We start from the raw sequence: 12,481 nt of genomic DNA on the forward strand, positions 1-12,481 counted from the left end.
AACCTAATTGGCTTTATTACCCTCTCCAGGATTAAATTATGTGATGTCTTCAATTTTTCGTTTTCTAAATTTTTTTCGACCGAATTAATTACAATTAAGTTTTGAATTTGATATCAATCTTGGTATGTTTTAAGCAGTGTTTTTATAACCGGACCGTTAATCGAACCGGTCAAGCCTTAAAAAATGGTTCAACTGGTTCAACCGGTTCAACCGAACGGTCGAACCGGATCAATAAAATTAATATTTTATTTATTTTATATAATAAATAAAATAGTAAAATATTGATTATTTATGTTTTTATAGTTTTTACTTAATTTTTAAGATGAAAATTACAACAAATATCCAAATAAACATCACTTTTCAAATTCAAAAATCCAAATTACATCTAACATGTAACCAAATAGTGATGACCAAGTTTAAGTGCCCAAGAAAACATCAAGTTTAATTATACAAAAAAATAGCAAACATCAAGTTTCTTATATAAAAAAGTATCAAAATCCAGTTTCAACTTTCAAGTTGCATCCTTTGATGCCCACACCGCATCCAATTCTTGAAGTGTTCTTTCGTAGTCATTATCATCTTCATCCCCACCATCCAAAAGTTCTTCCAAGTCCAAAGAAGGTGTTTCTTGCATTTCACCAACACCTTTATCTAAATCTTTTTTAAAAAATTAAAATAATACATGTTTAGCAAACAGAAAGCAAAAATTTGTTAAAAAAAATTATTATTAAGACATAAACCAAGAAATAATTATTTTTTTAAACTATTTAACAAAAATAAAGGAAAGAAAATTTACTTTCTTCTTCTTGAATATTTATTGGAAGAGCTTCCTCACTATAAAGCATCTCATCCAACTCATCTATGTCTAAAATAGGTGAAGAATTTTCTTCTTCTTCTTCCATAACCCAAAAGTCAGTTTTATCAATGGTCTCATAATCAATAGGATCTTGACAATTCATTTGGTTATCAAGCCTACAACAACAACAATAAACAAAACAATAATTCTAAATTTCAAGAATTCAAATTGAAAGAGTAAGTAAAAAAAACATCACCTTTCTTTTAAACGCAAGTTGTAATGGACATACACAAGATCATTTAATCTTTGATGCTCCAATCTATTTCTTTTCTTTGTATGTATTCTTTCAAACACGCTCTAATTTCTTTCACATCCCGAAGAAGAAGAAGTTTGGCTCAAAATCTTAATAGCCAAATTTTGTATGTTTGGAGCACTACATCCAAAAACTCTCCACCATTCATCTACAAGAAAATTTAAACTTTTAAACAATGAGTACAAAATATAAGAATTACCACAACAATAATATTTAAAATAATAATGCATACCTGGTTGCATACTCTTTGATGAATCAATAGCAAGTTGTCGAGCAAAACTTCCTAATCTATCTTGATAAATTGCTACTTCATCAATGCACTTTCTTTGAACAGATCTATCACTAATCAAGGTAGTGACCATCTCAACAAAACCATCCATTATCTCCTTTTTAGTGCACATATTAAATTTGTCATATGCAAAAGCAGGGTTCAGGAGATATGCTGCTGCATGAATATCTCGTCGAAGTTGTTTGTCTCATCTTGTCTTGACAATACTTGTAAAAGGCTTGTAAAATTTCTTTTTATTCTTGAAGATATTTTTTATTGCTTTCTTTGCCCTATACATTCCGTCATAGACATAACCAACTGAAGGCCTTCGATCAGTATCCATTATACGCAACATACGTATTAGAGGAGCAGCAACACCAACTACAACTGTGCAATCACTCCAAAATTTTGTATCAAGAGCAACCGCCAGAACAACACTTGCTTTTTTGTCTTTGAAGTATCGAGAATCCTTAAATGTCTTACTAGTAAAAAAAGCTTGCAAATCATGTTGATGTTCAAGGATACTCTTCAATGCAATGAATGTAGTAGCAAAACGAGTTGGCCCTGGACGTACAATCTCTGTCCATCCTTCTCTCTTTCTCAACCATGCCAACAGAAATGCATGATTGTAAACGAATTTTGTTACCAAAGAAGCCTTTTTTGTAAGATTACTAACAAGCTCCATTTTACCAATATCACCAAGAATCAAATTCAGACAATGTGCAGCACAAGGCGACCATTTGATAGAGGGATACTTATCATGAAGCAAAACACCGGCTGCTTTATAGTTGGCCCCATTATCAGTTACCAAATGAACGATATTATTTGATCCAACCCATTCCACTAACTCAACAAATAGATTACAAAGTGTGGTTGCATTTTTCACAATATCAGAAGCATCAACAGATCTCACAAATGATGTTCCCTTCTTGCAATACACTAGAAAGTTTATAAGTTGCCTATTTGACCGATCTTGCCAACCATCAGCCATTATAGTGCAACCTCTTTCTTCCGAAACACTTCGATAACCATCAACTACTAATTGAACTTCCTTTTTCATGCTTCCTAATAAGTTTGTTCGCAACTGATTATATTTCGGTGCTTTATAACCGGGACCAACAGCAGCAATAGCATCCACCATTTGTTGAAAATAAACAGAATTCACAGCATTGATGGGAATACAAGTATAATAAAAAAACCTAGCAATGCTCATATCAACATTAAGTAAAGCTTCTTTACTTACGAGCACACTTTTGATAGAACGTTGTGCACCGATAGTAGTTCTTGGTGCAAAAAAGTTAGGCATCTTCTCATCTCTCTTTCTCTTTCCTTTTTGAGAAGCCGCACCAAAAGAAGATTTATCTTTCCCCCTTGTTTGAGTATGTGGTGGATGCATTTCTTCTTCAAGATTTGTCATATGAGGACCCATCAATATTATCATCTTCAAATGATATCGGAGCTATGCTTTTTTCTTCAAATGCCTTTAAAGATTGTTCCATTTGATATCTTACATCATATGAAACTTTTTTGCATGATGCAATATCTCCTTTTCTACCTGCTAAATGTTTTTTCATCCTATTGATCCCTCCACCCTCCACACATTATTGCAATGCAAACAAGTCCAACTTCTTTTCCCATCATTACCCACATCCTCTTTAAAATTAGCCCATGCTGGATCGGTTTTGCTTCTAAACGAGGAAACAGAATTAGATGTGGAACTAGATTTTTACCCGCCACTTGATGAATCCATCTATATTTTAAAAAATAATGAACTTTAATGCACAGTTGATGAAGTATAGTAAAAGAGGAAAATAAACAATAAATTATGAACATATGAGTAATTCAATATAATAATTGAGAGATACATCACAAAAGGAATATAAATTTGATATATTAGTTAATGATTGCTACTGACAGATCATTTTTTCTTAAAATTTAAATTGTTAGAATTTAGAAATGTTAAATATTTATAGCTACTCTCGTAGGCTTGATTTCTTGCAAAAGAAACTTTAGTTGTGATTGGGTTTGGGTAATATAGATACAAGATAATTAATTTTGAAGTTTGAACAACAATAAAATTATAATGACTAAGTTGGTATCTGTGACAAAGACTTGGCTAGTTTCAAGAAAACAAAGAAGCCACGATCCATCATTGTGGAATTGCAAAGTGTTGCTATGTAGAACACAACTCAACTACACGAAAACATGAGTACAAAATTATTTTTAAAAAATGGAATCCAACAGCTATTGCAGAGTGCACTCGATGGAAAATTGGGAAAAAAAGATCAAAGAAATGGAAGAGCACGTCTCAGGATTGAAAAGCTTCTGTACCAAAAAAAATTTCTATGCTTTACGGTTTACACTATGAAAAGAATCACTAATCATCAACAAAATGGAAGAGATTGATTAATTTTGCAAGATAAACAATATACCAAAAAAAGTCTAAACTAACATTACTCATTACTTTGAGATCCCTCCTTTCCAATCAAGCTAGTAATAAGCAGGCGTGGTGTGGAGATCTCTCCAAATCTTGTGTCGATTTTTAATTCTAACCCGTCAACGAGAATGAGGATAATTAAATTATTAAAATATATGGGCAATTTTTTTTATAATTTCACAGACCCGTGCGGTTCCTAAAGACCGGCCGGTTTCCGGTTTTTCCGATTTAACCGGGTTTTAACCGGTTTTTTCCGGTTAAACCTGTTTTCCGGGTTTTTACTTATCTCCGGATCGGTCTGGAGGCCGGTTCGCGGTTGAACCGGTCCGACCGGCCGGTCCGGTCCGGTTTGGAGAACATTGGTTTTAAGTTTTCAGCCTACTGTTTCTGAATTTGGAAATATTATAAATATTTTTTATGTCTTGAAAGGAAACATTAAAATTGTATGATTAAATAATTTTATTTTTCAAATATTATAATTTTATTTTAAAATAAAATATATAATTTTAGGATATAATATAATTATGAATTAGTTTGGAAACAAATTTAATAATAATTCTGTAAAAAAATTATTAAAGTTTATAGAAAGATATTTTTTTATATTATTTGAACATAATGAGAATATATTTATTTGGATGTTAATATTTCAAAATTTTGAATGATAGTCACGTGTTTGGTTACGTTGTCATTAAAAAAAAGCATATATTTCATTATCTCAAATCCATGATGTGTGTAACAAATATTAAAATTCAACAAAATTTAATCAAGATTATCCAAGGAGTTACAATATTTTTTGGGTAATTTTCAATTTATTTTCAATTGAGAGAGACAATAATTTTTCATAGACAACAAGATATATATGATCTTATATTATCGTGATTCAATTAATAAAGAGTACATATCTTGTGAGACAGTATCACGAATTTTTATTTGTGAGACGGGTCAATACTACTGATATTCACGATAAAAACAATACTCTTAGCATAAAAAGTAATATTTTTTCATAGATGACCCAATAAAAGATATGTCTTACAAAATAAGACCCGTGAGACCGTCTCACACAAGTTTTTATCATTAATAAAAGTACCGATTCGATTATGTCAAACCTTATATTGTACACTCAATCGATATAATCATTAATTGTGCATATATTGATAAAAGCATGGTTGTTACAAATATATGTTTTTATTGGAAAATAATATTTAAAATGTGTGTATTGAATATTTGAATGTTGAAAATAAGAGTTGTAAATATTGAAAATTAGTGTGTGATGATGTAGGTAATGATGTATTTTATTTTTGGATTATTTGTAAAGATTTCCTATAAATAGATATCTCATTTGTGAAGAAAATCACAATTGAGTAGAGAGAAAAATATTATAAAGTGTGTAGTTTGGTAAATTTTGAGAGTTTGAGATTTTTACTTTTTACCATAAATTTTTACTTTTTCACAACACGTTATCAACACGAAGCTCTAAAAGTCCTACATACTTTTCCAAGCTCCAAACAGAAGAAAAAGGTAACAAAAATAATTATATTTATTTTACTGTTATTTATTTATTGTGTATTTATTTAATATACAATATAATGTTATTATTAGAAATAATAAAAATAAATTTTTCATAAACTTGTTATAAATCCTGGGAGGATTTTAAGACGAAATCCCACACTCCCGGTAAGGGATACGACAAGTATAAAAGCCTATAAGGTTTTTAAACAAAATAAATTATGACACTCATTATAATATTATGATATGATATACATAATTATTTAAACATGTCTAATATTATATATATCATATTATTACCATAAAATTATACAAATACATACCTTTATTTTTTTTGTACCCCAACGGTCATAAATGGTAAAAAACGGCTAGTTTTTGCCCTATAAATATGATCTCACAAACACATTCCATCACTCCAACTTTCTCTTCTTCTCTAAAAATTATTCATCATCAAATTTTTCGAAGAAAAAAGAAGATGACTTTCTCAAGGTTATTTTTAATTATTTTGGTCATCATACTCACGAGTCTTTTATTTATCGGAGAATATCCTACTCATGTGTTTTCTTTATTTTTACAAATACTTGTACTTGTTGTTTATCCGTTACTTTGTATTGCAATAATTATTAACTAATAAAATGCATCGTAATTTTTTTTAGTACCACCATGTCAAATTTAACAAAGCTCGAATTTGTTGCGCTCGACATCACGGGAAAGAATTATATGCCATGGACTCTAGATGTAGAAATGCATCTTGAGTCATTGGGTCTAAGCGAGACCATTAAAGAAAATGGCATATGCACGTCACAAGAAAAGGCAAGAGCCATGATATTTTTGCGTCGACATCTCGACGATGGATTGAAATGTGAATATCTGACTGAAAAAAATCCCATGGCTTTGTGGAAGGGATTAAAAGAAAGATTCGAACATATAAGAGAAGTTATACTTTCCGACCGCCCGGGATGAATGAAATACATTGAGATTCCAAGACTTTAAAAAAGTCAGTGATTACAATTCGGCGATGTATAGAATAATCTCGCAATTAAAATTTTGTGGACATGAGGTCACAGAATCTGAGATGCTTGAAAAAACATTTTCCACGTTTCATGCATCAAATATTACTCTACAGCAACAATATAGAGTACGTGGATTCGCGAGATATTCTGAACTCATCGCCTGTCTTCTTGTGGCGGAAAAAAACAACGAGCTATTAATGAGAAATCATCAGTCCCGACCCACTGGATCAACAGCATTTCCAGAAGTAAATGCTGTAAGTAAAAATGAATTTAAACCTGGAAACCAAAATCAAATTCAAAGACAAGGTTTTGGTCGAGGTCGAGGTCGAGGTCGTGGACGTGGACGTGGACGTGGACGTGGAATTGGCCGTGGTCGTGGTCAAGGCCGTGGTTTTGAAAATAATCGATATAGTTATTTTTATAACTCATCTCAAAAGAACGTCCCAAACCATCCACAGAAAAGGCATCATGAGAATACAAGTGTTAATGAGAAGCACTCAAAAAGATATGAAAGTTCTTGTTACAGATGTGGTACTCCAGGACATTGGTCCAAAGTTTGTCGAGCCCCTGAGCACCTTTGTAAACTTTATAAAGAATCATTAAAGGGGAAAGAAAAGGAGACCAACTTCACTGAACGCAGTGACCGTTTGAGTGAATCAAATCATTTTGATGCTGGTGATTTTATGAATGATTTCTCTGGAAATGATCAATATGTTGGTGTGATAGAAATGAACAATATTGATGCTGGCAGATTTTCTCAACGATTTATCTGAAAATGAACAATATAATGGTAGAATATAAATGTACAATAATCTATTTTTCATGTATTCATAGAATAATGTTTTATTGTATAATTATGATTTGTGTTATATTTAAATATATATTGCAAGTAATTTATTTCATTGCATATTTTTTTGAAGTTCAAATATGGAAAATGCTATGAGCAAAGCTGAAGTTTGCATACCCGATAGTGGTACAACGCACACTATCCTCCGAGATAAAAGATATTTCTTGGAACTAAAACCAACAAAAAACGGTGAATACAATATCAGGTCCTGTAGACTTGATTAAAGTTTGTGGTAAAGCACAATTTTTGTTACCTAATGGTACAAAATTTTTGATCAATGATGCTTTATATTCACCACAATCGAAAAGAAATTTGTTGAGTTTTAATGATATATATTCCCATGGGTATGATACTCAAACAATGAATGAAGGGAGTGAGAAATATATGTGTCTTATCACATATAAATCAGGAAAGAAATATGTGATTGAAAAACTGCCAATGCTCCCTACTGGATTGCATTATACACATATAAGTCTCATTGAATCAAACATGGTAGTTGATAATTCTTCGATATTAACCAATTGGCATGATCGATTAGGACATCCTGGTTCAACAATGATGCGAAGAATTATAGAAAATACACATGGTCATCCACTGAAAGACCAGAAGATCTTTCAGAATAATAAGTTTCAATGTAAAGCATGTTCTCTTGGAAAACTTATTATAAGACCATCACCAGTCAAAATCCAAACTGAATCACCAATGTTTCTTGAACGTATTCAGGGTGATATTTGTGGACCAATCCATCCACCATGTGGACCATTCAGATACTTTATGGTATTGATTGATGCCTCCAGCAGATGGTCACATGTATGTTTATTATCAACTCGAAATGTTGCATTTGCAAGATTACTTGCTCAAATAATAAAATTGAGTAATCAATTTCCCGATTATACAATCAAGAAAATTAGACTTGATAATGCTGATGAATTTACTTCCCAAACTTTCAATGATTATTGTATGTCTATGGGAATCATTGTTGAGCATCCTGTTGCTCATGTACATACACAGAATGGATTGGCTGAATCATTGATTAAACGTCTGCAAATGATTGCTAGACCAATGATTATGAAAGCAAAGCTCCCTATTTCTATATGGGGACATGCAATTTTACACGCTGTTTCATTAATTCGCATCAGACCAAGTGCATATCATAAATACTCCCAATTGCAGCTTGCATTTGGTAAAGAACCAGACATTTCTCATCTGAGAATTTTTAGATGTATGGTGTATGTGCCTATTGCACCACCGCAACGAAAGAAAATGGGACCTCAAAGAAAGGTTGGAATTTATATCGGTTATGATAGTCCATCAATCATTCGATATCTTGAACCTCAGACAGGCGACGTGTTCACAGCACGTTTTGCTGATTGTCATTTTAATGAGGAAATCTTCCCAATGTTAGGGGGAGAGCAGAAACATACCGAAAAGGAAATTACATGGTATGTATCATCATTGTTACATCTGGATCCAAGAACAAAACAATGTGAAAAAGATGTACAACAAATTGTACACTTGCAAAGAATAGCAAATCAAATACCAGATGCATTTGCTGACACAAAGGGGTAACTAAATCATATATACATGCTGCAAATGCCACTGCTCGAATTGAAATTCCAAAGAAACAAATGGAAGATACTCATGATGTCATTAAACGCCTGAAGCGTGGAAGGCCAGTCGGTTCCAAGGATAAAAATCATCGAAAAAGAAAATTCATAGAGAAACACGATGATCACAAAATAAAGAATGATGTTTCTGAAGAAACACATGATGATCACAAAATAGAGAATGGTGTTCCTAAAGAAACACATGATGATGAAAATGTTCTATCAGAACCACAAACTGACGAGAATCATGAAATCTCTATCAATTATATTAATACTGGAAAAATATGGAACCGAAAAGATATAGAAGAAATTGATGATATATTTTCTTATAATGTGGCAATCGACATCATAAATGATAATGAAGATTATGAACCAAAATCTTTTGGTGAATGTAAAAATCGGAAGGATTGGATAAAATGGAAAGAAGCCATCCAGGTTGAATTGGATTCGTTAAATAAACGTAATGTTTTTGGACCTATAGTCCTTACACCTGAAGGTGTAAAACCTGTTGGATACAAATGGGTTTTTATTCGAAAGCGAAATGAGAAAAATGAAATAGTAAGATATAAAGCTCGACTTGTTGCATAAGGTTTTTCTCAAAGGCCTGGAATTGATTATGAAGAAACGTATTCTCCTGTGATGGATGCAATTACGTTTCGGTATTTGATTAGCTTGGCGGTATCTGAAAATTTAGAAATGCGTCTTATGGATGTTGTTACAGCTTACTTATATGGATCACTTGATAGTAATATATATATGAAAATCCCTGAAGGATTTAAGATGTCTGAAGCACAAAGTTCAAAACCCAGGGAATGTTATTCTGTGAAATTACAAAGATCATTATATGGGTTAAAGCAATCAGGTCGAATGTGGTATAATCGACTAAGTGATCACTTGATGAAAAAGGGATATGTAAATAATTCAATATGCCCTTGTGTTTTCATTAAGAAAACAACATCCGGATGCGTAATTATTGCTGTATATGTTGATGATTTAAACATCATTGGAACGAATAAAGAAATTCAAGAAGTTGTGTCATACTTGAAGGAAGAATTTGAAATGAAGGATCTTAGAAAAACCAAGTATTGTCTGGGTTTACAAATTGAACAAAAAGAATGTGGAATGTTTGTTCACCAGACAAATTATACAGAAAAGATCCTTAAACGTTTTAATATAGATAAAGCAAATCCTTTAAGTACTCCAATGGTTGTTAGATCATTAAACATAGAAAAGGATCCATTCCGTCCATGTGAAGATGATGAAGATATTCTTGGTCTAGAAGTACCATATCTAAGTGCCATCGGTGCCCTTATGTACCTTACAAATTGTACAAGGCCTGATATATCTTTTGCCGTGAATCTGTTGGCAAGATTTAGCACATATCCAACAAAGAGACACTGGAACGGAATTAAACATATATTCCGTTATCTACGAGGAACGACAGACTTGGGACTTTTGTATTCAAAAGATGCTAATCCAAGTATAATTGGTTATGCTGATGCTGGATACTTATCTGATCCACACAAGGCACGTTCCCAAACTGGATATGTATTTACTCGTGGAGGCACTGCAATATCTTGGCGTTCTCAGAAACAAACGCTCGTAACAACTTCATCAAATCATGCCGAGATTATTGCACTACATGAAGTAAGTCGTGAATGTGTGTGGTTAAAATCAATGACCCAACATATCCAAATTTCATGCGGATTATCATCTGATGAGAAGCCTGTGATACTATATGAAGATAATGCTGCATGTGTTGCTCAAATGAAAGAAGGATACATAAAAAGCGACAGAACTAAACATATTCCTCCTAAGTTCTTCGCATTCACCAAGGAGCTTGAGAAGAATAGATGTATTGATGTTCGTCACATTCAATCAAGTGAAAACTCATCAGATCTCTTCACAAAGGCACTTCCTACGTCAATATTCAGAAAGCACATATATAATATTGGGATGCGCAATCTACGAAATTTGTGAAGAATTGTTCATGTCAACATCAGGGAGAGTTTACGTGACTGCACTCTTTTTCCCTTACTATGGTTTTTATCACAATGGGTTTTTCCAAGTAAGGTTTTTAACGAGGCAGTACAAAAACACGTAATGAAGACATCATCGTATCATGATCATCATCACAAGGGGGAGTATTGGAAAATAATATTTAAAATGTGTATATTGAATATTTGAATGTTGAAAATAAGAGTTGTAAATATTGAAAATTAGTGTGTGATGATGTAGGTAATGATGTATTTTATTTTTGGATTATTTGTAAAGATTTCCTATAAATAGATCTCTCATTTGTGAAGAAAATCACAATTGAGTAGAGAGAAAAATATTATAAAGTGTGTAGTTTGGTAAATTTTGAGAGTTTGAGATTTTTACTTTTTACCATAAATTTTTACTTTTTCACAACAGTTTTTCTTGTATATAGTCATAGACTCGTGTGAAATATTAAATGGAGTGAAAAATAAAAATAAACTATTAATATTATCTTGGATAAATTATTCTTTTTAATCTATTGATTTTTCTCATTGATTTTTTTTTTCTCGAGTTGAGTTCATCACAGTCCACATATCATCGGTGGTTATTTTATATTGACTTGAATAGATCACCACACAAAAATCCTTGCATAAATACATAAATTAGTATATTTGGTGCAGTAGTTGATATTTCTATGACAATTGATTGCGGCAGTTTTTGTAAATGCTTAAAAATATGATTATACAATATTCTTTTACAAAATGTTACAAATTTATAAAAATTACAAAATCCATAATCAATTTTTTGTATTCATTTACAAACACTACTTGATTATATAAACTTATTTCATTCCCCTCTCTTACTTTACATTGAAGATATTAGGAATAGTGGATGGTGTTTCGTATTATTTGCGACGCAAAAACTTATGTGAGATAGTCTTACGAGTAGGGATGGCAATGAGCCGGGATGGGGGCGGGTTTGTCATCCCCATCCCCGAATTCCATCCCCACCCCCTGTCCGTCCCAATCCCCGTTTTTTCGGGTTCGGGGAATCCCCAAACCCGAAACTTCGGGGATCAACTTCCTATCCCCGCCCCCATCCTTGTTTCAAAAATATTAATATTGCAAGACGATAACGAATTCGGATATTTTCTCAAACCAAAACTTATTATTATCTATTATTATTAGAGATAATATTAATATTAATATCAATGTCAATATTAATAATAATAAGATTATTAATATTTTAAAAAATAATAATATTATTATATTATTATTATTATTAATACTATTATTTTATTATTGATATTATTTTCGGGATGAGTTTGAAGATTTCGGGGATGGGGAAAGTAATCTCATACCCGCCCGAATTACATCGGGGATTTTAAAAAATCTCCGAACCCGAACTCAAACTCGAAAAAATCGGGGATCCCCATCCCCGTTTCGGGTTTTCCTCGCGGGGCCTCAAACCCGTGGGGAAAGTTGTAATCCCTACTCACGAGTTGTATTTTGTGAGACAGAGCTCTCATTTGGGTTATCTATGAAAAATATTACTTTTCATGCTAAAAATATTATTTTCTATTGTGAATATCGATAGGGTTGACCCATATCATACATAAAAATTCGTGAGATCGTCTCACAAAAGACTTACTCTACTTCCGAAATTTTCAAGATATTCCAATCAGAGTTTATATAAGGGTTTCTCAAATAAAAGA

General features: G+C 32.3%; 1 protein-coding gene across 2 annotated transcripts; it reads right to left on the minus strand.

Annotated features, from left to right (window-relative positions):
* Positions 1–339: 339 nt before the first annotated feature.
* On the minus strand, positions 340–2,784 carry LOC142505467 (uncharacterized). Of its 2 annotated transcripts, none has more exons than XM_075618450.1 (4): positions 1,342–2,784; positions 1,053–1,257; positions 836–972; positions 340–657 (listed from the first exon to the last, which is right to left on the minus strand). In XM_075618450.1, exon 1 carries the CDS (start codon positions 2,771–2,773, stop codon positions 1,586–1,588), a length of 1,188 nt encoding a protein of 395 aa, XP_075474565.1. In that variant the 5' UTR covers positions 2,774–2,784; the 3' UTR covers positions 340–657; positions 836–972; positions 1,053–1,257; positions 1,342–1,585. The 2 variants fall into 2 exon arrangements, with proteins under 2 accessions (XP_075474565.1, XP_075474564.1); XM_075618449.1 differs by having other exon boundaries at positions 797–972.
* Between the last annotated feature and the right edge of the window lie 9,697 nt (positions 2,785–12,481).

Source organism: Primulina tabacum, chromosome 10 (assembly GCF_025594145.1).
Source record: "Primulina tabacum isolate GXHZ01 chromosome 10, ASM2559414v2, whole genome shotgun sequence".
NCBI classification, from domain to species: Eukaryota; Viridiplantae; Streptophyta; class Magnoliopsida; order Lamiales; family Gesneriaceae; genus Primulina; species Primulina tabacum.